At 41.4% G+C, this 23,766-nt stretch overlaps 6 protein-coding genes and 1 non-coding gene across 7 annotated transcripts; 3 read left to right on the forward strand and 4 right to left on the reverse strand.

The window, feature by feature from the left end:
• Nucleotides 1-100: 100 nt before the first annotated feature.
• Nucleotides 101-3,087, forward strand: LOC115766135 (prolyl 4-hydroxylase subunit alpha-1-like). Its single transcript, XM_030709967.1, has 6 exons — nt 101-1,394; nt 1,449-1,742; nt 1,813-2,009; nt 2,074-2,675; nt 2,737-2,902; nt 2,966-3,087. The coding sequence occupies exons 1-6, from the start codon at nt 1,195-1,197 to the stop codon at nt 3,022-3,024; spliced, it is 1,518 nt and encodes a 505-aa protein (XP_030565827.1). The 5' UTR covers nt 101-1,194; the 3' UTR covers nt 3,025-3,087.
• A 2,161-nt stretch (nt 3,088-5,248) lies between these two features.
• On the reverse strand, nt 5,249-6,375 carry LOC115767911 (uncharacterized protein CG13380-like). The gene is made up of 3 exons (XM_030712285.1): nt 6,330-6,375; nt 5,563-5,814; nt 5,249-5,490 (listed from the first exon to the last, which is right to left on the reverse strand). The coding sequence occupies exons 2-3, from the start codon at nt 5,800-5,802 to the stop codon at nt 5,353-5,355; spliced, it is 378 nt and encodes a 125-aa protein (XP_030568145.1). The 5' UTR covers nt 5,803-5,814; nt 6,330-6,375; the 3' UTR covers nt 5,249-5,352.
• A 334-nt stretch (nt 6,376-6,709) lies between these two features.
• LOC115768376 (uncharacterized protein CG13380-like) lies at nt 6,710-7,297 on the reverse strand. The gene is made up of 2 exons (XM_030712951.1): nt 6,952-7,297; nt 6,710-6,886 (listed from the first exon to the last, which is right to left on the reverse strand). Exons 1-2 carry the CDS (start codon nt 7,150-7,152, stop codon nt 6,803-6,805), a joined length of 285 nt encoding a protein of 94 aa, XP_030568811.1. The 5' UTR covers nt 7,153-7,297; the 3' UTR covers nt 6,710-6,802.
• A 462-nt stretch (nt 7,298-7,759) lies between these two features.
• Nucleotides 7,760-7,831, forward strand: Trnap-cgg. The gene has a single exon. It is a non-coding gene; the product is annotated as a tRNA-Pro (tRNA).
• Nucleotides 7,832-8,117: 286 nt separating this feature from the next.
• LOC115768530 (ubiquitin carboxyl-terminal hydrolase nonstop) lies at nt 8,118-11,455 on the reverse strand. The gene is made up of 5 exons (XM_030713121.1): nt 10,418-11,455; nt 9,936-10,337; nt 9,463-9,573; nt 8,571-9,391; nt 8,118-8,494 (listed from the first exon to the last, which is right to left on the reverse strand). The coding sequence occupies exons 1-5, from the start codon at nt 11,417-11,419 to the stop codon at nt 8,452-8,454; spliced, it is 2,379 nt and encodes a 792-aa protein (XP_030568981.1). The 5' UTR covers nt 11,420-11,455; the 3' UTR covers nt 8,118-8,451.
• A 225-nt stretch (nt 11,456-11,680) lies between these two features.
• Nucleotides 11,681-12,880, forward strand: LOC115769479 (zinc finger protein 287-like). Its single transcript, XM_030714300.1, has one exon. It carries the CDS (start codon nt 11,746-11,748, stop codon nt 12,832-12,834), a length of 1,089 nt encoding a protein of 362 aa, XP_030570160.1. The 5' UTR covers nt 11,681-11,745; the 3' UTR covers nt 12,835-12,880.
• Nucleotides 12,881-13,013: 133 nt separating this feature from the next.
• Nucleotides 13,014-13,813, reverse strand: LOC115769489 (histidine triad nucleotide-binding protein 3). The gene is made up of 3 exons (XM_030714311.1): nt 13,583-13,813; nt 13,321-13,514; nt 13,014-13,264 (listed from the first exon to the last, which is right to left on the reverse strand). The coding sequence occupies exons 1-3, from the start codon at nt 13,767-13,769 to the stop codon at nt 13,223-13,225; spliced, it is 423 nt and encodes a 140-aa protein (XP_030570171.1). The 5' UTR covers nt 13,770-13,813; the 3' UTR covers nt 13,014-13,222.
• Between the last annotated feature and the right edge of the window lie 9,953 nt (nt 13,814-23,766).

Below are 23,766 nucleotides of genomic sequence, written 5' to 3' on the forward strand. Positions count from 1 at the left end.
GGCCTTATGATTTTGTTCTTTTCTTACCGAATCGAAACAAATGTTTGTGCTTATAGTCACGCTAGTTGTTATCGTTCTTAACTTAGCTAACACATGAAAACTGTTAATCAGCCATGCAAATGAAAACATATTCGTATGAGAACGGCTTACTTCGGCACGCGCAACATAAAATACCCTTTTAGACAAATGGCTGTGAAGAACAGTTGAGCTGGTGATTAGTGAGATTGCTTAATATATATTAAAGAGCAGACAAGTTTGTTCAAAATATATGAAGAAGCAAAACGTTTTTTAAGCAAAACATAATTTTCTAGCGATCGACCCTAAGGTTGTGGTCCGTGGACTATATTATTATAAAAACTGCTAACTGGTGATCCGATTTTAATCATAATAAGAGTCGAGTTTGATCAAGATATATATACAAATGAGTTAACATACAAGTTTTCAGTTTTACTTGATTTTCTACCAAAAAATCCTATTTAGCTGCTGGTCCGATATAGTAAACCGGTGTTAAGCAGATTTTGCTGATTCGATATTGATCAGAAGTAAGGAGCATAGACGAGCTTAATAAAGCTAGTGGTGCGATATAATGTTCCGATTTTAATAGTTCTGTCTTGGTCCGCTTTTAATAAAATTTTATTGATTAAGTGTTCATAAGTTTCTGCTCAAAAGTAAGCAACACGGTTAAATCAACATAGGCCTAGTTTGATCAAGACATTTTGCAAAACTAAAAAGTATTTAAATATGATTTTCATTTTCGACCGATTATTCCATTTGGCAGCTAGTGGTTCGTTATAGTGGTCCGCTTTTAATAAGATTTTGTTCATAAATAAATTGCATGGCGGAACTAATAGGCAAGCTTGCTCAGGATTTATGGTTTACATACAAGCATTCAGTCTAGAACTTAATTTTATAACGTCAATATGTTATCCATAATTATTAAGCATTGGTTAACTTATAAAAGCCGAGTTTTGTCAAGATATTTAAAAAAAAAAACCAAAAATGTCTATGATAAAGTGAATCGAACTGTTGTGTACTCAGAGGGTCGAACATGCCTCCTTTAATGCTTTACACATATCGTGACAAAATTATACCTTCTCAAGTGTATACAAAATATAAATTAGCTCGCAAGTGTGACGAGCCCAAGTATATATATAGAAACAAACCCTACGCTCAAATAGTAGTATCCGGCCAGAAATGACGTGGTTTTCAACTTTGTTTTACACTTTTCTCATAATACGTGCTGCTTTTGGCACAGCAGAAGTGGAAAATGAAATGTTTCTATACAGCACATCTGTTGGGAGCATGTCGAAGCTGGTGCAGCTGGAAAATAAGCTGATGGGTAGTTTGCAAGTTGTTGCCAAGGACATGCAGCAAAAACTAAATATGATAAGGCTGTAAGTGCCAGTGGAAAGTAACTCATATAGCGCTTTACACCCAATTACTCACAGCTACCAGCAAATGTTGAAGCGTTCGGCCGAAGACAGTTCCGAAAAGCAAGAGGAATATGTGGCAAATCCGCTAAACGCATTCGCACTGCTTCGAAGATTGCAGCAGGATTGGCCCAAATGGCTGACATATCTGAAGACACAACCCGAAATAGAAGAGATGCAGCAGCAGCTGCAAAACGCGCCAAACGAGAATGATTTGCAGACAGCAATAAAAGGCTTGCTGCGCATTGAAAGAATCTATGATCTAGAGGCATCGCACATGGCCGAGGGCCTGTTACTCGGCAAACAATACGAGTGGGTAGAGCATAGACCGGCTACCTATTAAGCTAGAATTCAATTGGAAACTTTCTATTCTTCGCTGCAGCTCATTTCTCACTTCGCCCGACTGCATAGCCTTGGCGGACAATCTGTTTAATCGCACGGAGTATTCGAGATCTACGCACTGGTACCGCACTGCAATACGTCTGTACAAAAAGCCATATGGAAAACTGTTTGGTCGTGTGCTGGGCTTAAAGCGCAAGGGACTCAACAGAAAGTATGCCCAGGCAATTGTCTACGAGCGTAAGCAATTCGAATAGTATCAATATCTTGACTAAATATATAACTGCATATTTATGCCTGACAGCGGATGTGTCACAGGAGCCGCAAGTGGCTGGTGTAGAGCCCGAATGGAAGGATAATGTAGATAATGTCATCAAGCAACTTGTCAGTCAGTCCAGCAGCGACAAAATCCAAAATATGGTCGATAAGTATCTCGCGGTGAACGAGCAAATTTTCATTGAACAGCGAGCTAAACACAAGGCAAAGCCCAATGCGGTGGAGAAGGGCTGTCGCGGACTGTGGCCAAAGCGCAAGACCCATCCGTTGACCTGTCGGTACGTTCAGCAGAACTCGGCCTATCTCATGCTGGCACCTTTGAAGATGGAGATGCTGAGTCTGGAACCCCTAATACAGCTATATCACGATGTCCTGCACGACTCCGAAATCGAAGCTGTCAAAAATGTGACAAATCATCGGACAATGGTTGAGAATGTGGCCAGCACAGTAAAGTTGATCACATTGAAGGATGCGCCACATACACAAAACATAAATCGTAGAATTACGGATATGTCAGGCCTGGATATGGCACAGAATAATACGCTACAGTTGCTCAACTTTGGCCTGGGCGGTTATCTGGGTAAACAGTTGAAGTTGCAAGGCAATCGCATAGCTACAGTCATTTTCTACGTACGTAAGACAATTCGGAATCTCTAAAGTTCTAATACACAAGCATCATTTGCTATAACAGGCTAGCGATGTTGCGCTCGGTGGCGCTACCATATTTCCAAGGCTGCAGCTCGTGGTGAAACCAAAAAGAGGCTCAGCCTTGTTGTGGTACAATTTGAATGCAGCTGGTAAACCGGATGCGCTGACAAGGCATGCCGTCTGTCCTGTGGTCGTGGGCTCCAGATGGGGTATGCTCTCAACATACAACACACAACTGCAAATAAAAGAAAACTATATTAAACTTGTTACAGCTATATCGAAGTGTATAGAAGATCAACAGCAGCTGCCCAAGAAGCTGTGCCTGGCCTGAATATCGAGTTTTCTTTTAAAAGATAAAATGTTAATAAACAGCTCAATGCTAACTAAAGTGGAACAATGCCGCCACTCTTGCCATTACTCGCCTCCTCGCTCACTAGCTTGCCATAAAAATTGCAAGCGCCACTAAATTTGGGGTGTTTGGGCGGGAACTAAACTGAATTTCCAGCAGGCAGCTATCTGCTATATCGTAAGCTTATGTGCTTGCCCCAAATACCATTTAGCGGAAGTGCACACTTCAATAATGGAACGGGCGACGCAAAGTGGCAAGTGGCACCCGAGTGCAGTAAGGACAAGCACAATGAAAGGCGCATTGACAATGGCGCGCACGCGACGTACTTAAAGAAAAACAACGTACATTTTTCACCCGGTTCACACACACACACACACACACACACATTTACACAAGGATGTGCCCAACTGATTTTATGTGCAATGGTGCAATGCGTTGAGCTGACGGCAACTGTTGCCTTGCCATGAAACTTTTCATGAATATTTTAAGCAATTGCATAATTTACAAGAGCAGCAAGAATCAAGCGCAACAGCGAGTCGGCAAACTAATTGCCAAGATTACGCCAAACTCAAAATGCAATGGACAGCGGGCCGGGGCTCAAATAGCTGCACTAATTGGAAAATTTTCAACTGCAACTCTTAAATAGTGCTAATACTTGGTTAAGTTGTCGGGCCGCCACGATACCAAAACTTACAGTGGGCTGGAGGTCGGGGTTGCAGCCAAACAGAACAAGTTGTCGGCTGTGAGTGTTGCGGGCAAATAAAATCAGCATGAAAGCAATTGTGCAACTCACTCAGAAGTGTCCCCGAGGCTAAAAAACACACACAGACACACGTACAAAGGACAACGGAAATTAGACACGGGGCCAGAGCTGAAGCCAGTGCCAGTTGAGGCAGTCAGGGGGCCCCAACTGCTTTTCAAATGGGCAACAATGAAAGAGAACTGACGCCTGGCGGCTGCTGCTAGTTGGATTTAGCAATGGGAATGCACTTTAATGGAAACTACATATGCAAATAGACATAAGAGTAAAGCATGCAGCCACACACCAATTTACTAAGAATAACTAAAGATATTTTAAATTGTGCAATTAACATAAAGTAAACCGAATCTTTTGCCACTGCCAATCAACTGTTGCCGTGGGCTACAATTGTATAACTTAATTATGAAGCTTATGGTAAAATTACATTTAAGCCGAAATGCTAACATATTATTATATTATGAGCAAGGGATCGCTGGAAAAATCATTGCCTAAAAGGACGACCAGCAGTCAAAAGACACTCCAAGGCTGCCGCCGCAATTGTCAATGGAATTTATTGAATGACTGTGCAAGCTGTGGAGTCGAGTCAGAACTTCAGCAAAAGTAAATCGCAGCTGCAGTACAAAGCGTAGCCCAGAGATATGCAGAAGATCCAAGCTGCAGCAAAAGCAGACGCCAGTTTGCGGCCAGTTGGACTCTGGGGGTATATTGTAGGGCGATTTGAACTCTTAAGTGATTGAATTGTTATCAGCGACATGAATTTGTTTAACCATTTGAATGATGTCGCCCTGGGAATGGAATTGAAGCCAAGCGCTGCGATAATGGTGCCTAAAGGACAAGTTGAGCGAAAACTCTTTACAATTGTCAACTGCTCTTGAGATACTTGCTCAAAGCGTTGAGTAAATTCTACGCGAACTTGCTGGTCGTGTAGTAAAATATCTGATGCTGCTGTTGCCACTTCAAAGGGCTGCATACCTCATGTTGCAAGCAGCTTGAGCTGTATTACAAATTGAGGGCCTGGTGTGTGTGCGGCACCTGCACGGCGAAAAGGAGAAGGGAGAGTTAAATCGGTGCAGCACTAACAACACTTAACTTACTTGTTGCCAAGTCATGGCCGCCAACAGCTTTAGCTGCGCTCTCTGCCACATATGCCATACGACGCCACTTGCCTCTTGCCACATGCCACATGCAATCGCTGTACTGTGTCAAGCTGCTGGGCTATGCGCCTTGCCAGCGCCCTGATGTTTCCTTTTCCCAGCTTATATTGAACTTCTTGCCAAGCTGCCGACGACATTGAGCACTTCATAAATGCCAAGCTTGACTCCCGAGTGTGTCGGCGTGTGTGAGTTTGTGCAGGTGCCCAACGTAGGCCAGACGCTGTCAACCGCATTAGCTCAATATGGTATAGATTAATGGCACGAATTTGATTTACTCTAGAATTATTATTATATTAATCTCAAGCATAACAAGAACGTGTTTAATCATAGCTTATTAATGGATACACATGAAATGTACACAAAACTAATTAATGTATTGCTGAATGTCAAATCCAGCTACAAGTCATCGCCGTCATTTGGCAAATTGGCATCCTCGATTTTGCGGATTTGCTCCCAGCTCAGCTTCGATTCCCTGACATCCGTTATGGGCGCCGAGCAGTATGGACAATAGCGAAAGTCCATCAAAAAGAATTCCTGCACAGATGAGCATTGACAATACTTAATAGAGGCCCACCATCAAGTTACACCCGAATCCCCGCCACTCACCGAGGGATGCACCTTGCAGTGCTCGCTTATGCGTCCATGGAAATAATGATGACAGCGTTGGCACTCGAATGCCTTTTGCGGGCGAAAGCAGACGCATACGTGCACCTCGTACTTGTAGTCCGATGGCAGCTCATATTTCAGTTTATTCTTTCCGTCTTTGCTGTTCTTGTTGTTGTTATTGTTGTTGCTGCACCAGTTGTTGTTCTGGTCGGCAAATTCATTTTGATTGGAGTTCATCATTTTAAAAGTCAACTGCAGATTAGAAGAAAAAATGTACATATATTTATTTGTACATTGAAATATCGTTGATATTTTTACTCTAAAGGCTTCGATTAGCTTAAAATTGATACAGCACAGCGCTTTTAAATCATGACATTAAAAAAAAAGCCTTCTAATTTGACTTATTGAGAACTCCAAAAACTTACAAACACACACACATGCATAAATGCGCTTGTATGTGTGTATATTTATGTATATGCAAAAGAACGCAAGCTTGCCTTTTACAAATCCAAAAAAATTCTTTGGCGTGATTATATTTAAACCAATTAACATCATTATGCTGATTAATAACTCAGTATCAATTACCTTCTAATGAAAACGAGTGCGTTTGAAATAATAAAAACACGATTTCTTTAATTGCGCACAATTGCGACGCGGCTTCTTTCAACTAAGCGACCAGTGTTGACTAGTTTCGAAAAGCAATAACTTAGATAAATAAACAGCTGCATTTCTTATGCAATGTTTTTCTATCAAATATTTGATTTTACCTTATTTACCTTTACAGTTGCAGCTAAAGCTGTTGTTTGCGATTGTCGCACATTTCTGAATTAATTACTTATCTAGCGTCTTTTCAAAGGGCCACAGCCAATTGGAAAGCAGTCGAGCTGGCAACGCTATCTCTGGAATGCTTTAAGTAACGGTGCTCATCAGTGCTGTAAAATGCTCCAAAAACATGTGCAATTGCTTTTGTATTTTCACGCATACACGCATACGTGCAGAATGACGCACTCTTAAAGTAATGCACACATACATACATATGCACATATCAATTTGAAGCTGTGCATGTATGTATGTATGTACATGTAATCAAAGCCATTGTTCCCAAGGAACAGAATGTGTGTTTAGATACACAATCGTATCTATATATTTTTGGATTTCATTGTTCATTTGTTTACATAGACTCTGATATTTGTATTTGATAGTGTGTCGTCAACGACAATTTTCTTACATCTCTTTTGTTTCACATTTGATCCGTCGCCATTCGCAAATCTTTGGCAGCAGCTCCGCAGAAAGCGCAGTTGCGTGCATCCATTAGATAAGCAATCTGTGGATATAAAAAGCCGATCGCTGCATTTATTCATATATGTAGTGCGTAGATTTATAGTTTACTTCTGGATGCGCGATGCAACGCTCCCCGATGCGGCCCACAAAAGATTTCTGGCAGCAGGTGCAGACAATTAATCCGCGCTTGCGTTGACAAATGCAACTTTCCAGGCAACTCGCCTCCGACTTCTTGTAGACAGAGAATGATGATGGCGCCGATAGCCAGGAATATTTCCTTGATTTACCGTTGCCACTTTGAATTTCCATATTGCAGCTTTTGTTTTTGAATTGGACTCGATCGTTCGTTCACTCGGCTTATTTTCCATCGACTGACAGTGCTGTAAAATATTTTCAGCCAGCCGCGAATGTTGTGGGTATTCCGGCATTCGAATAAAATTGTGTTGATATGCTTTGTCAACTATCGCATCAAAGTTTTTTTCTTTAATTGAAAAACTGCGTAATACTCTGTTCGAAGTGTATAATCTTCAAGCAGTCGAAATAAGACTTCTCTTCTAGACTCACCCACAAAATGTATGACTATTTAAGAAAATGGTTAATCGAATATGCACAAGGTTTGAGTCTAAAATTTTTCGGGCAGCATAATTATCGTCTTAATACACCCTATTTCAATTTTAAAATAGAGTAATTTGAAAAACATTTATGACGCTCGTGAGCTAAACAGAAATAATGCTTGGTTGTTGTCTATGCTAAAAAAAATAACCTTTGTGTTTAGCTTAGACACAAACATCGAAGCATACTATTGTCATCTCTGTCTGACACGTGTTGCATGCGCTTCCAAATATACACACAATATGTAACAATCAGCGCCGTCGCAGCAATGTGAAATATACAATATGGCGATCCACCTTCAACTGGCTCGTTGGTCTAGGGGTATGATTCTCGCTTCGGGTGCGAGAGGTCCCGGGTTCAATTCCCGGACGAGCCCAAGTGGTTAATGTAATTATTTTGTACTTTTTTTCTTGTTACAAATAATCTGATTTCAATTAATTTGCTGCAATTTACAAAGAGAAAAATAAAAATTGCCGCTTTACAAACAAAACAAGTAGCTGCTCCAGACGTCGTCAGTTTTATCAGATAATTTGTTTTGTTTAAATTGTTTAAAGTTCATGAGTAAGAGCAAAATTGTGATATTTCGTTTTGTTTCTTTCTTGCTTTGCATTTGGTTGCTATGCATAATTTTCTGTTGTTGTTTTTTTGTGTGTTTTTTCTTGTTGTTTCTTTTCCTTTGTTTTACATACATAAGCATTTTTGTTTAGCATTCGTTTAGTTTTTAGCATTATGTGCTGGAAATACTTAGAACAATATGGTTTTATTAATTAAGATTAAGATTTGTTGTAAGCGCTGCCGCGTTCTCGTCTGCCTGGTATTTGTATGTGTGTGAGTGTGTCTGTGTATGCTACATGCGCTGTCACCATAAGTGTGTGCGCGTGTGTGCCCTTGTGTGTGTGTGTATGTGTGTATCTGAGTGATTTGTGTGTGGAGGGGTAGAAACAGTCTCTATGGATGCACTTGGCTGCCGCTGAACTTGTCTCCATTGCCGCCCGCTCACTCGTATTCCAGAACATTCTTATGATAGAATAATAAATAACTGCAAGGAGTGAATAGATACATAAATAAATAGATTGGCAGGTGTGTTGATATATTCGATGTGGCCGCCAACTCACCCCTCGCTGTCGAGCACCTGTTTGAGCGAAGCCATTGTTATCACATGATCATCGCACTTGACCCACGTGTCCTTCTGGTGACGCACATAGGCCGTATAGTGGCCGGTGTCAATGGTGCCGACATGATTGACGACCGCGTACAGAGAGAAACGAAAGTCGCCATAGGCATTGTTTTTCTCGGACATAAAGGGCGTCATATCGAACTCGACGGGAAACTGAATGAACGACGATATTTTGCGATCAATCAGTGCCGAATGCTCGAAACGCTTCAAATGGAACGAGACGACGCTGGGCAGGGTGCGCAGGCTAAACTGTTTGGTGGACTCTTGGTACGATTTGCAGGTGGAGCATTTGATTTTGGCCGCCGAGCCGAGATGCTCGGCACGCGTATAGCGCTCCAGGCAGTCAATCAGCGTCTTCGGCGTGACGCCGCCGTGCGTGGTTGTCTCGCCGAGATCCAGTGAGATGTCCCAGAAGGGATCGAATGTGGTCGAAACGCCGTTGCATGCCTGGCACACCACATCGCTCTGCAGCATGCCCGTAAAGATTTGATCGATGATGCAGTTGCACTGGCCATAGCAATGCGTGGCCGTTGCATTGGCACTTGAGCTGGAATTGCCGCCCGATGCGCTCGAGCTGTTGCTCTTGCTCTCGTGCTCCGACTTGGCCTTCACGCAATGCCGATGCAGCACGTCCAGCGTCGCTATGAAAAACTCGTGCGCATCCTGCTGCTCATAGCCGGCCAAATGCTTCGCATGGTTCCAAATTAAATGCAGCAAGCGATGCAGCGACAATGGTGAACGTGAGCCCGAATAGAACTCCTAAAAGAAAAGAAGCACAAAATCAAAACGGCCGCAACTGGACACAACTGGGAAACTGCGCATGCGCTTACCTGGAAGAGACGCGACACCTCGCACACCAAGCACTTGTGTGTGGCCTTGCTGCCACAGTCGTGGCGATCCGACATGAAATAGTCGCTCAGCAGCGGAGTGTGCACCAGAGCCTGCGGGAAAGCATTTAAACGATCACAAAAATTTATCAAAACAGTTTAGCTACTTTTAGTGAAAAACAGCCAACTTTTAACTGAATTAGCTATTTTTTGGCTTTTCAATTAGAACGAATTACTTATTCGAGCTAATTTAGCTATTTAAAGGCTAGTTTTTGACGGCAGTGGGCAACACTGTCTTCAGTGCGTACACATTTTGTTACAAACTTATCAAATAACAATCGATAGCACTTTGTCAAACTTATCGATTATTTTCCAATAATAGGACCTTTCCTTTTGACTAGGGCTGGGCATTCGCATATAAGTAAAGGTTGCAATCGAATAGCGACATTTGTTGCACTCAATTTTTTTTCTCTCACCTGGACAATGCAGTTCATGAAGCATGTCGCACCCAGATTGAGCAGTCCACGTAAACCAATCGTTTGATTGGGTCGCACCAGACGACGGCGCGCATTGGCCAGCAGTAGATTTGTCTCCTTGGGCGTGGGTATCCAGGGCTGCCAGCCGAGGCTCTTCTGGAGATCCTTGGCCTCCAGCTTGCGATTGATCAGCGCGTACTCGCGACTGCGCGCATCATAGATAAAGTCCCGGCACGCATAACAGTACAATGTGCCATGGGACAGCTCCAGTGCGATGTTGTGCTTCTTGGCGCGCAGGTGGCTAGTTATGTGCGCACCGCGGCAGCCAAAGTAGATGCAGTGCAGGCAGGCGTACAGCTGGATGCCATAGCTGCCGCACTCGAAGCAATTGCAGTGTATGGCCTATGGACAGGGGGGAACGCAAAAAAGGTGGTAGGGGTGGATGGTTGAGGCCGTGGTTTTGCCTACTGCTGCCCGCTTACCTTTTTTAAACGCGCATCCTTGTTGACACAGGCGGCAAAGTAGGCATCGATGACCCGAAAGGTATCGTAGCTGTGCTCCTTCACGTAGGTCTGATAATGCCGGCAGCCCGTTTCCGACATGACGTTGACGTCGACGTCAACGGCGCTGCTGCTGCTGCCGCTGCTTGTGCTGACGTTGACGCTAGCGTTGGCGTTGGCGTTCGCGTTTGCGTCAAGCTCAGAGGCAAGCTTTTGCACAGTGCGCAAATAAACGGGAACTGACAAATGCGTCGCATTCAGTGGCCCCTTTGTTAGCTGTGCGCTTTCGACAACACCCCCGCCGCCCCGCCCACCACTAGCAACAGTTTCGTCGGCCGGACACCGGCCGGCAGCTGCCTTTGTTGTTGTTGTTGTGCTTGTTGTAGTTGTTGTTGCCGCCGACGCCGCAGCTGCTGCTGCTGTTCGTGGGTTTGTGGACGCTGCTGTTGGGGGTACACGGGGTTCAGGTACAACGTCGGCCGCTCCCCGGCCGACCGAGGCGTATGCGCGCTTGTTGTTGTTGTTGCTGCTGCTGGCTCTGCTGCCGGCGCCGCTGCTGCTGCCACTGCCACTGCTTAAAATGCTTGTTGTACTATCAACGCTATTCTCTTTTGTTTTCGTTCGTTTTGCAGACGGCTGTGGCACGTTGGTTTTATCACACTTGCGCTGTTTTCGCCGAATTTTGGCCACTTTTATGCTGAACACGGACACGAATTGTGTAAAATAGGAACTTTGTTTTTGGGCCGTTGATGAGTTTTCTGTTTTTTCAAAGACTCTGATTTTGCACACGCACACACACACAAATACCACAGCGCACACACGCACAAACACACACGCACACATGCATGAAAGCAGACACAAACATACGAATAGGAGCAGCGAAGCAGAGCAGCGCACACAGCTGAAGTCGACTCGGGAATTGTTGATATTATATCGATACCAACGATGGTTTTCTTTTTTTGGTTTTATGCGCGATGTTTTCATATGCCGATATATGAGTCTCCAAATAATCGAAAGTTCTATGCAAATTAACTGCTATGCAAATAATTACTGTGATTTAATTAGTAAATTGTTGACTTACAATTTAATCTCGCGGCAAGCCGCCAATCTGTCAATTTTTAAATCGATGCGCAATTTGTATTTTAGTATTTTTGAAAGCGATTATTTTTGCAGTGTGACCATAACCCGCTAGAACAGAGAACACCACTGCGAATACAAAAATAATACTGTATCGAATTAACAACCATTAGAAATTTCCTTGCCAAACATTTTATTCTTGTTTACAATACGTAAGGGGCACAAAATACATCATGGAAAAGGTTTGCCGCGTGTGCCGAGACGACGGCGTTAATCTAGTCGACATCTTCGCCGACCAATTGGATTCGACGGACGAACCCAGTTTGGCGGAGATGCTGAGCGAGTGCACGAACTGTGAAGTAACCCAAAATGATGCACTACCTCAACAAATGTGCGAGTCCTGCGTTCTCTCTGCTCAAGGCTTCTTCAAATTCAAACGCACTTGCGAGGAGAGTCATCAGTATTTCATGCAGCAGCTAGACGCCAGGGATATGCTTGAAACCGACGATTGGCCACTTTCCGAGTGGGCCAAAAATATGATGTCTGTTAAGAAAGAAGAAGAGCAATGCGCAGAGAATCTTGATTCAAAAATAGACATATGCGAATACACAGAAACGCGATCAGATGATTGGCAATCCAATGCCAACCCCATTTGCCTGTTTGAAACCAAATTCATCGATTGCGACATGAAGTGCGATGTGAGCTGCAAAAGCTCCTTTAGTGAGGAATTAATTATACCCTGTTCCGATTCCAATACTGATAAGAAAGCCCACTTTTGTGCAACGTGTGGCAAGGAATTTCCAACCAAAAGGAAACTCAGCCTGCACGAGAGCTTCCATGCACGCCAACGGAAGCACGAATGCCAGCTGTGCCCGAAGAAGTTTGTCAATCCGGGCAATCTTGAGGATCATATACGCGCACACACAGGCGAACGCCCCTACAAGTGTCCCCACTGCGTCAAGGCATTTACCCAGCGTGGACGGCTCAACGAGCACATACGCATCCACACCGGCGAACGTCCGTTCAAGTGCTTGGAATGCCCGAAGACCTTCGCCAATGCAGGAAATCTCACGGTGCACAAACGGATTCACTCGGGCAATCGGCAGTACAAGTGCAACCAGTGCCAGGCGTCCTATGTCCAGCCTGCGGCGCTCCAAAGACACCTGCGCGTCCATCTGAATGACGAACGTCCATTCAAGTGTGACATCTGCCTCATGCCCTTTCCCAAGAGCTCGTATCTCAAGAGACACATGAGGAGCCACACAGACACGAAACATCTTCTAGAAGATGAAAATAACTTAAACCCCTTGAAAAATGTGTAAAACCCTTTTGGGACACATGATAGCAGAACTGAGATTTCGCTTTATCGAACAACTCGAGGCGAAGAGAACGAAAGGTCTGAACCCAATTGACTGACTTACAAAACAATATGTTAAAATATCGTAAATTAACCAAAATTTAAACCGATTCATAGCTTAGATATTTATTTTTTAAAATGGTGCAGGGTACTTATTTTCTAAAATTATAGTTTACCTAAGAAAATCTTTAGACTGGATTTCTAGTTGCGCAGCAAATCATAAAATTTTAAATAAAATTATCAAAAAATATACATATTTTGAATTTGTACTATTATTGATACCTTATACCTTATATCAACTAGCTGGCTTAGTCTCGCTGGCCACATTTCAAAGTCAGGAGCTCGTTCCAGAGCTAAATCGCTTTCTTGTTCAGATAAGCCTGTGCTTCTTCGACCTAAATGGACAAGCAGCATATAGTCACAGGATTAGACCATATAACATTTTACATACAGTCTTAAACCATGCCGTCGCGGGTCTGAAAATCCAGCGAGACAGAAAACTCATTTCGGAGCGCGGCGCAATTCCATGCATGTGCAAATGCTTCACGGAGATGAAAGGCGGGACATGGAATCCGAAGAGCGCATCAGTTGTATCAATACCTTTTGATGTTAAAAAGCTCTTGAGGCCCTGCTCCATGCGAAGCACTAGAAATTAAAAAGGTTTAGTCATATAAACATGCATATATATGAGTACGTTTGTTTAATCTACAAACCCATTTTTTCGTGCGATTGGTTGAGAACCTTTAGACTGTCATAATGTTGCTTTGTCACAATAAGATAATGATGTCGCGATGCCGGTCGTATGTCTTTAAATATGGCAAATTCGTCAGTCTCCATTTCCAAAATTGTTTCAGTTTTGCAATTTGAAATATCACAGAATAAGCAATTTTGATGGGCCATATTCGTCGACCAAGCGAATTTTACAAATAACAAAGCTGAAAACAGCTGCACAACAATCGCTGTAGTTATCGATACTATCGGTAGCTGTTTGAAATAGTTGTCGATATTTTTCAAAATTTCAACTATTGTATTAACAATTGTATTTATCGATACATGGCTTAGTCAGTAACGGTGAACTTGCTACTGTGTGGGTGCATCGATATTCCTAGTTTCCCGCAATTCAAATAAAAAGTAAAGTTTACAAAACGTTAAAGCATAAGATATGAATATTAAACAAGTTTAACGCGTTGCAGTGATTAAAAATGAGATATTGAACGTAAATTTAGTGCAGCAAACATATAAATCAGAGCATGATCGCATTTTTTCACGCCGCAATACGCAATTGGAATTTGGAAGACGAATGAAAGGCAAAGGAAAATGGTGAGCATTTACAGTTATTGAAGTTTTATGTGTATGTGTTCTATGCATGTGTGCTCAAAAAGTGCTTATGCAATAATTATTAGCGCTAAAGAATGGAGTGATTTTTGTTGATCGCCTGATGCAGAGTCGACACCCTGTATATTTTCCAATATAGTTGGCCGGCCAACTCGCAACAGCTGAGCGCCAAAGCTGCAGCTACGGCTCGGAGTTTACTCTCGACTTTCAGCTGCTCTCTTGGACATCACTTGCTGTGTGTCGCTCGGCGCTTTTAACGTTTTTTTCACTGAGCCAGCTGTGCTGCTTTCGCACTGAATCTGCTTGTTGTTGTTTTTTTTTTATGAGTGTGCTGCGCGCTTGCTTGGCCGCTTGCCTTGCCGCCTGTCTGCTCACAGTCTGAGTTTGGTACGCAACGCGTTCGCAACGCGCGCGTTTGTTATTATTCGTATTCGGCCCGATCGCCGTCCACTTGGTACTCAGTTTCTTTTGCGCTCAGTTTCTTCGCGCAACTTTTGACGACGTGTGCTGCAGCGTACTTTGCGGCTAATTATTGAATTAAATTCTGTGTAAAATGAGCAAAACTAAAGCCAAGCGGAATAATTGAGCATTTTTTTGGCATATGTAAGAAAGTGATAACGGTTTTTTAAATTTCTGAAAATTCATGCATACCGAAAATAAGTGTGCCCACACTATTTTACGAAATTGTCAAAAAAAAAAAGATTACCAAAGAGAGCAATAACTAAAAGACAAGTGGAACTGTGTTAGTCAGGAATTTAATTCGAATGATTGCATTAGATAAACTATACAAAAATGAAATAAATCTGTGGTATTTCAACAAAGAAATCGCATTTTGTGTCAATTAAGAGATTGAAAACTTCAAGCAGCTTTTTCGATCGTTAAGGTGACAGGAAATTGAATACACCTGTGTATTTTGATTGGCATTGAAGTAATCAAGCTTGATTTGAGCAGAAAATTCATGAAATTCATTCATTTGAAAACACACTGGAATGATTTTTGGTGCCGCCCCCAATGCAATTGTTAATCGTTCACATGCTTAACACCGCCTGCCCACTATATACGCCTATATAAGGCCCACAGCAGCCGAATCAAACATTAGTTTCTTCAGCTGGCTAACCAAAATTGCCAACTTCCTGTACAGCGTGTGTCTGTCGAACGGGGCGCCGAGTCATTAGCTCCTCGTCATGCCCACTCAAAGTACCGCTATGCGCCGGCTAGTCGTCGTATCTGTAGAGTCGCGCATGTATCTTTAGCCAGCAACACACACACACACACACACACACACACACATGGGGAGACTGGGCACAGGTCTCGCCGATCCCGGCTGCTGTGGCCCCTTCACTTTTTTTTTTGGTTTTTCTGCTCAGCGAAAAAGTTGGCGCGGCAAGTGCATTTCGCATTCCGCTGGCCGAAAGTCTCTTACGAGTTTTACATCTCTGCATCCTAACTGTAAATTGAGGCATGCCCTCTCTCTCTCTCTCCCTCTCTTTCTCTCTCTTGCTCTCGCGCTGCATTTCTTTTGTCGTCAAGTTCAATGTGCGTTGACAATTTTCCATTTCGAAATGGGCTGGCAACGGTTTTCCACTTTGTTTTTCGTTGCGTACTTTCACACACACACACACACACACACAAAATTTCCATTGTATTTGGGCAGCTGTGCGTGTATTTTAATTTATTTTAAATCGATCGCCAATACAAATCATTGGTGCATATGTCGCGAGGTCTGCTAATGCGACACTGTCATTCAACCCGGAACTGGCGCGTTAATGTAAAAGATTCATTCCGATTTTGTCGCCCGATGCTAAGAAATCATATGGCAAATCATGGATCAGTACAAGCTGCAGTCTTTTTGTGAAAGCGCAAGTTGTTTTTGTTTTTGTGAAGTGTAATTTTTACACTTTTCCCGCACTTACATACCTATAGATACATAACTGCATAGATACAAAGATACATGGATACTTTCGTAGCATCTTTTCACTATAACCAACGTATTTTGTCGTGTTAAAGCCGCTTAATTGAAAGTCTTGACTTATGACTCGAGCGTTAAATGTGTGTGTGTGTGTGAGAGAGTGTGTAAAAAGCCGAATGGAAAATGAGTTTTCCAGCTGCGCAGCGCCAGAAAAATAACCATAGACAGTTGCATGTAAAGTACGTGTGCTGTAAATTAAAGTGAAATTTAATATGCAGTCTTGATCAGTTAATAAATATACGTATATTGATAAATTACTGGCAAATAAACGCGACAAGACGAGTTATTAGAGACTTGCAAAGTGTCGAAACGTCGTATATCTATTGATTTGCATCTTTAACAACGTAAAGCCCAAAAATATCATGTTCCCCTCAGTGTGTTGCAATAAAGAAAAGCGAAGCGAAACTAAATAAATCAAGAAAATTTAGCATATTATAATCAGCACAAATAAACAAAGTTTTTTAACAAAAACAAACGTAAAATCAAAACAATAAACAACAAATTTGTATAAATAACCAAATGCTGCATTCGTATCAATTTTATGTTTATCATTTTATTTTCATTGTGAATGTGAAAGTGGTGAAAAATCACGGCTGTATTTTCAGCTAGAAGACACGCTTGCCGCAGTTATACAAAAGACAGAGCAGAGAAGAAAGACAGATAAAGGTAAAGCAAAGCACACAAAATACATAAATAATAAATACATACAAATAATTTATAAGTTAATCGAAAGCTTCAGCCCAGACACCACCCTGCTGCTGATCATTTGCTATTCAGATGATCTTCTGGCTCGAAACATTCAGCTTGCCTTGTTATGCCTATTGACGGCATCGGGAGCTATAGACTCTGTGAGCTCATCTCGTCGTTCCAGCGTGAAAGATCAGCAATAAACTTGTTCAGGTCGCACTCATTGGGCAAATGAGTCATTTCGACCGTTTTGGCATTGTCTCGTTAACTGTTTCTAATGTTAACGTTTTTGTGTTTATAATTATTATTTTTAAATTAATTTTTGCATAATATTGTGTGTAGTTTTGGTCAGCTGCGTGTGGATTTGCAGTCAAAGGCACGTTTTGCTGACGCGAATCAAATAATACAAAATTGTGGGTTGTATTTTTGATACTCTGTAAAACTAGCTGTGCGGGGTATATCACGCCCTTAACTCACACTCATTTTATTTGATGTTCTAGTTAATATTTAAGCAGTTAGTTAATGACACTCGCTACAGGGTGTGTGCAAGTCAAGCACACTCGACATATTTGCTTTACTTTCCACACGGCTGCACATCTTTTACGCAACTTGTCAGCGCTCAATGTCAAGGTTGTTGTCGGATTTTTGATATTTGTTTATACATGTATACTTAAACCGTCCCGGCTTTTGCCAGGTCTGTGCGAGTAGGCCCGTCTGAGAGACAACCGCCTGCCTGCCTGCCTGCCTGCCTAACTGGCTTATTATTGCGGCCGCTAATTGCGGCTCAACACTTCTCGAGTGGAACGCCCCGATGTTGTTTTGGCATTTTGTAATTGCTTCATTTCGGCAACGTGTTGCGGGCATTTAATTGGAGCTCACGCCTAAATGGTAAATGTGAGCAGATCAAGATAATGGGAATGCTCAATCCTATATGGCAAGATTAGCGGCATTAACTATGCATCATTTAAATGTAAATTTAACAATTATGGTTTTTGTATATTCATGAAGAGTTTATAGAGTTGTCAGTCAACGTATGTATGTATATATATCAGTTTATCCCTACATTCTGTCACTGTCTTCATACACATTTTAATATTAAAATATCACTTCGATGACCCTCAGCCATTCTTGAAATCTTAATTATCATCGAAAATGATCGCGCTATTTCAAGGCTATTATTAGCCATTGATAATTGTGCCATCTATCGATGAAAAATGCATTCATCACTATTTTTTTGGTAGACTTCAACAGCTTTTATCGTATCAATAACCAAATGGTTTATTAATTATTAACTCATTAGGACAAAAAACGAGCCAAGGTTTTGGCCCCAGGTCACGCATGTTGTTGGTCGATACCGTTCGAAGTGTTCTCTTGCCTCTGCAGAACCGTTAAAAATTTCACCTAGAGCGCAAAAGCGAGCCAAACTCGTCTCGCGTTCTGAAAACTATCATAAATTTGACTTTTTAATGACAAAGAAACATTTTTATGCGTTTTTTTATTTGTGAAAATGAAGCAGAAAGCATAAAAGAGAGCGCAGCCAAAGCAAAAAGCCAAAAGGGCGCGGAAATACATGAAACAATAGTTATGCTCAAAATGCCGCAAATTTAATACCCTTTCTAGAACATATAAAACTAATGGAAAAGTATTGAAGTGTAGTCTGTTTAAATAGTAGAAAATGAAAATATATTTCACAACTTACCCAATTATAGAGAAAAAACTAGCCAAAGCTGTGGCTAAACTCGACTAGAATTTATTTTGATCTTGAGCATATTAACCCAATATTATCTATAGGCTCGCTTAATTGATTTAATTCAGGTTTGATGCATACATTTTTACTGCAAGATAATGTCTAGTACATTGTCTAACTCAATAAACAAGGCTTATACACTTCGTAATACAAAATAATAATACCTGCTGTTAGGGTATAGCAAGAAGACATTAGATGCAGTTAGGCAGCAAGTGTAAATGAGCTGGAGAAAAGCAGGCACACAAAGGTATAAAGTTAATATAATACGTAATTATAAGCGGCCCCAGGCACCGTACAACATATGGTAGTGGCATTCAGTTAGGTTAGGTCTTTGGCACAAGCAGTTAGTACAGAGTAGTTCTTCGGATCATGACTTAGAGAAATGCGTTGCGGCCACGCGGATGACAGCGTGTAAATAATAGCCAACGGGGTGTTTAAAGAAACCGAACTACTGAACAACAAGTGTAGAAGACCAACAGGGGCAGAGGCAGAGGTATGCCACAAATGAAAAGCTGGACAGTAGCGACGCGGGGTCAGTGAACCTGGCGCCTCCTAGACTGAGAGCACAAAAACAAAGCAACAGATTGATGAAGTTGGCTGGGACATCAATTTTGACATCTTTTTCGGTTATATATGACAAAAATATTGCTAATACGACTGCAAACAGTTTGTCTAACTAATTTAGTTGTTTAGCATTGTTCGATAGATTACTTTTTAGAATTATCACCAAAGTAACAAATTGATAGCACATGTGAAATGCGGCCCAAAAATAGATATATTTGTGTCTTTTAATTAAATAAAACATAGCTTATAAATACTTGATTAATAAGACAGAATACATGCTGTTGTTCTTTTTACAATCACGATAATGCGCCCACAAAATAGTTTATAATTTAAAAGTCACGATATTTGCGATAATTATTATTTATTTTGGCCTGCGCATAGTTGATGTAGTAAGAATATATTCATGATTTATTAACTCGATTTGTTTTTAATATAATAGTGGAGTGTGGCTTTGTTAGACTGAGTCAACTTTTGTTTTGATTTGTTTATGTTTGGGATTAAATGTAGCATGTGTATGGAGTTTGTTTAGTAGCTCCTAATATATACGTGCATATTTGTTTATATGTACGAAACTTGATGGTTGACATGCTTTTATTTAATAATTCTTTTCTACTTTTTCAAGTAACACGTTAATTTAGCCAAATATCAAGTTTTTGATAATATTTATGCAGTGTTTAGCCGAGTTTCAGCCATATTTTGTAATCATTTAAGTACTTAGACAGACAAATGCAATATTTTAGCTTGAGAGCCGTATGCAAAAATATTTTCAAGCTCCCATTGATTTGGGCCTGTAAGAAACTCGTTGCAATCGGCTAAAAACGGTGTTAATAACGCAAAACAGTTGCGTTTTAACATATGCCGTGGCATAGAGACCAGCAGCTCGCTGTGCAATCATTTTAAACGGCAACTGCAACTTCAGTCGGCAACCGGCAAATACAACAACAACAGCCACAACAACAACAACACAAGGCAACCGCCTGTTGGCTGCTTGTCTAACTATTTTAACCCAGTTTTGTGCTATGGCCACATTCTTGTAGGAGCGCAAACCATAAACAAGTTTCAGTCAAGCAAAAAAAAAAAAAAAAAAGAAAAAATCTAACTGGCAGTAAGTTAAAAAAAGCCTGCAACAGCGATAGCCAACAAAATGTGTGCAAATTGAAATTGCGGCTAATGAAAAGGCCAATTGCAAGTGCGCAACAAGCGAAAAGCTAAAAAAAGATACAAGTAAGAGTGCTCTAGCCGGGAGTGCTCCACTATGAGCTACCCTTTACACACTGCTGGGCGATATTTATCTATGGTATGAAATGCGGAAATTATTGATAAGTAGATAACTACATTCTGCATTTGATAAACGAACATTTTTTAAGCTTCTAGCTTTTGTGGTTGTCGAGATGGATACATTAAAATAGACGGGTCGGAGATGCTTCCTTCTCCTGTTCTACATATATGCACATTTTCACGAAATCATTATACCCAATTTCCTTTTACTCATTTTCCCGGGTTACAGGGTATTAGAAGCGTTTGCATTGCACATCAGCCTGAGTAACTGCCAATCGTATTGTCGGCCCTTTTGGCGACTTTAACTGGTGTAAGCGCGGTCATTCATTGCGTTTAAATGCGGGTCAATAGGGATTTACGGTTAGGCGTGCGACCGTTTCGTGCTTTAAGTATCTGCGGAAATGCGGTGCCTGTTAATGAGAGCGCCAACCGATTAGTGCCCCCTCTCTGCCGATATGTAGCATGAATGGACACATTGAGTGGGTCAGCAGCAAACAATAGCAATGGAAATGGCAAATGTGAATGGGAACAACAATGAGTTACAGTCCAAAGCTGGCAACAGTTATGGCAATCATCAGCTGGCCAGTGAGTCCATTGTGTTCAGTTGCAGCTAATTTTGCCATGTCCAACTTGGAGTCTGGAGCAGTACGTTCCAATCTAAGAATGCGACGACTAACTGTGCTACAACTCTGCGTACAACTCATGAGCATTCCAAATTCAGTCTTTCCATCTTTATACGAAATGTGCTTCTCTGTGATTCTCATCACTTTGAGTATTATTTCCTCTTTCTTTTGTTTTCCAATGAACGATGTTTTCATGCTTCGAAATGCTAATATATATATCGGGAGACCTTCGGCAGACCCTTAACTGGGACACGAACCCGGAACCTAGTTCAGTTCAATTAGAAGTATATAGCTTGTGAGTATTTAATTAAGGAGCGCAAAAAAATTGATGTATTGATTCTGCTCAGAAGAATTGATTTATTAATTCTATTGAATTTCATGCACATCATGTTGGCAAATTATTGCCAAAAATTTTCCACTTCCCTTGAATATTGTTGCAAGTGCGTTTTCAGTAGCCTGCAAAATAAGTAGCGAGAAGCCCTACAAGCGCCCAACCAAAACTCGTCTTGCGTATGGTCAGTAACCCAGGTGCGAGTAATGTTCGTATTCGCACTCGTAACCGTATATTGTCGGATCGTTACTGGGGGGCTACTTGGTATGCCCGGTGCGAGAGTCGACGCTCAATTTCAATTGGTTTGGTAGCTTATTAATTACCTCACCGCACAATTGCGTGTGCCGCATACAAAGGCGCCCACCACCAGCAGCAGTTGTCGGACCAGCAAACCGGCCAAATAGAACCCACAAAAGGCGTTGGACGCAACGTCGGGTAATTCGAGCTACCGCCTGCCCCCGTAAATGGAGCGGCGTTGATGTCAATGCGCTTCGTCGCCAGTCCAAAGCCAAAAGCGCTAAACAGTTACATTTTATTTTATTGTTGTTGTTGTTGTTGCTATTGTATTTTTTTGTTGCTATTTCTCGTTATTTACGGTTGCTTTCTGTGCAGTTTTTGGCAAGCATAAACAAATGAAGAGTTGAACCGAAAAAAAATTGAGAGTGATTTTTTTTCTGTCTCTTTTGTTATTTCTCAAATGGCAAACTAGTTTTCGTTTTATTACATTTTTTGTTGTTGCTATTTCTACGTTTCGCTTTGCATATTTTTCTTCAAGTGTCATACGCTGTCGTTGTTGTTGTTGATATTTTTGTTGTTGTTGCTATTTACTTTCAAATGTCAAACGGAGTTGAAGGTGGCCCGGTCTGCATATATAGACACAGATATTTTTATATGATTTATATTGAGTCATGTTTTTTGATGCTGCCAAACAAATGACTTGGGCAACGAACTTGACTCAGGTATTTTATTCGTAGTTGCTTGCAAGCTGGACTTTGGCAATGGTATTCCATTTTTTTGAGGTGTGAGAATTCTCTATGAGTTGATAAACCAGTTAAACGAAAATACCATATATATATTTTCAAAAATCAACTAAACTTAAAATAGAAGCTGGTTCGATAGATAATTTCCATGCACATAATTTTATAAAAAACCATTCAGAGGAATTTTCTAAAAACCTTGCCCATGATTTTTTCGAAAGTAAATGACACAAAAGTGAGCAAAAAACTAAGAAAGTGCCATATATTGTTTATCAAAAATTTATTTGCGAAGTGTTCGAAAAGACACAATAAATACTGTGCTCCAAATCTAAAGCTTATCTTTCAAAACAAATGGTGCCAAACGCATTTAATAGTTTACAAATCTTTAATAGTTAATTGCTCAAAAATGATAAACGCACGCATGACTCGCTGCGAATGCCAAGCATTCAACAAATCGCCGCTCACAATTTAATTAAATGCAATGCACGATGCGCAAAACTCATTAACAAATGGCAAACAACTCCATAAACAATTTCGTGTCATAAACAAAATCGTGCCATACTCAAAATAGTTGCTAAAAAGAAAAACTGCGGAGTTGAAGTGAAACTTAATGAAGCCTGAGAAAGTTGCGAGTGCTGTCTGAACCCAGCTTAGCACAGCTCAAGTGACAATCAAAATTTGATTTAAACATAAAAATAAAACAAAACAGCAAATAAATTGCAAGCAACAACACAAATGCGATAATTGCTAACAAATTTGCCGGACAACGCATGCCAAACATGCAACAGCAGCAACTGCAGCAACTGCAACAACTTCAACAATTGCAACAGCAGCAGCAAGCAGAAAAACAGCAAGTCTTTGGAGACGGCCTTTATATATTTCCGTCTTTGCTTGGCTGTCCATTTGAGGCTTCGATGAACCAAGTGCAGACACAATCATTGCATCGTCCACTTGTTCTTAAGCTGCTGCTTCTGCTGCATCTCTGTGCGCTGACCCAGTTTGATGCAAGTGGAACACACAACTACATCGGCAAGGTGGCCATAAATAGCCGGGCGCTGATTTCTAGAGACCAGACTCTTTGCCACTCAGCGGCGATATCTTCACTCAATGAAGACTCAAGTTACGGGTTTGTTGCTTAAGTCTTTCTCAATGGGTGACTCAAGTTTGTTGCCTAAGTCTTTCGTTCTGAAAGAGAAACGCCAGCTCCAGACTTCAAGAGCAGCATGACTCTCTCAGCAAAACAAGTTTATGTTGCTGTTGTTGTTGTTGTTGTTGTTGCTATTGTGGCTGGCACTTTGCTTTTGGCTGGCTCGGCTTTTTGGGATGCTGCAGAACTTTCTTTCATTGATTCTAGCGGATCGCATATAAATAACAAATTAAGACTTT

Source organism: Drosophila novamexicana, unplaced genomic scaffold (genome assembly GCF_003285875.2).
Source record: "Drosophila novamexicana strain 15010-1031.04,08,12 unplaced genomic scaffold, DnovRS2.1 tig00000009-arrow-pilon, whole genome shotgun sequence".
In the NCBI taxonomy this organism is placed as follows: Eukaryota; Metazoa; Arthropoda; class Insecta; order Diptera; family Drosophilidae; genus Drosophila; species Drosophila novamexicana.

What these genes read in the sequence shown, in the direction of transcription:
- LOC115767911 (XM_030712285.1), bottom strand. Translation starts at nt 5,802, where the DNA reads ATGATGAACTCCAATCAAAATGAATTTGCCGACCAGAACAACAACTGG. An exon ending in ACTGCAAGGTGCATCCCTCG is followed by an intron (nt 5,491 to 5,562) that starts GTGAGTGGCGGG and finishes TCATCTGTGCAG; the next exon opens with GAATTCTTTTTGATGGACTT.
- LOC115766135 (XM_030709967.1), top strand. Translation starts at nt 1,195, where the DNA reads ATGACGTGGTTTTCAACTTTGTTTTACACTTTTCTCATAATACGTGCT. An exon ending in TTACTCGGCAAACAATACGA is followed by an intron (nt 1,743 to 1,812) that starts GTGGGTAGAGCA and finishes TCTTCGCTGCAG; the next exon opens with CTCATTTCTCACTTCGCCCG. An exon ending in CCAGGCAATTGTCTACGAGC is followed by an intron (nt 2,010 to 2,073) that starts GTAAGCAATTCG and finishes TATGCCTGACAG; the next exon opens with CGGATGTGTCACAGGAGCCG.
- LOC115769479 (XM_030714300.1), top strand. Translation starts at nt 11,746, where the DNA reads ATGGAAAAGGTTTGCCGCGTGTGCCGAGACGACGGCGTTAATCTAGTC.
- LOC115768530 (XM_030713121.1), bottom strand. Translation starts at nt 11,419, where the DNA reads ATGAAAACATCGCGCATAAAACCAAAAAAAGAAAACCATCGTTGGTAT. An exon ending in AGGATGCGCGTTTAAAAAAG is followed by an intron (nt 10,338 to 10,417) that starts GTAAGCGGGCAG and finishes CCCTGTCCATAG; the next exon opens with GCCATACACTGCAATTGCTT. An exon ending in CAGGTGCTCGACAGCGAGGG is followed by an intron (nt 8,495 to 8,570) that starts GTGAGTTGGCGG and finishes CACTCCTTGCAG; the next exon opens with TTATTTATTATTCTATCATA.
- LOC115769489 (XM_030714311.1), bottom strand. Translation starts at nt 13,769, where the DNA reads ATGGCCCATCAAAATTGCTTATTCTGTGATATTTCAAATTGCAAAACT. An exon ending in CCAATCGCACGAAAAAATGG is followed by an intron (nt 13,515 to 13,582) that starts GTTTGTAGATTA and finishes TTTAATTTCTAG; the next exon opens with TGCTTCGCATGGAGCAGGGC. An exon ending in CGACGGCATGGTTTAAGACT is followed by an intron (nt 13,265 to 13,320) that starts GTATGTAAAATG and finishes TTGTCCATTTAG; the next exon opens with GTCGAAGAAGCACAGGCTTA.
- LOC115768376 (XM_030712951.1), bottom strand. Translation starts at nt 7,152, where the DNA reads ATGGAAATTCAAAGTGGCAACGGTAAATCAAGGAAATATTCCTGGCTA. An exon ending in GTTGCATCGCGCATCCAGAA is followed by an intron (nt 6,887 to 6,951) that starts GTAAACTATAAA and finishes TTATATCCACAG; the next exon opens with ATTGCTTATCTAATGGATGC.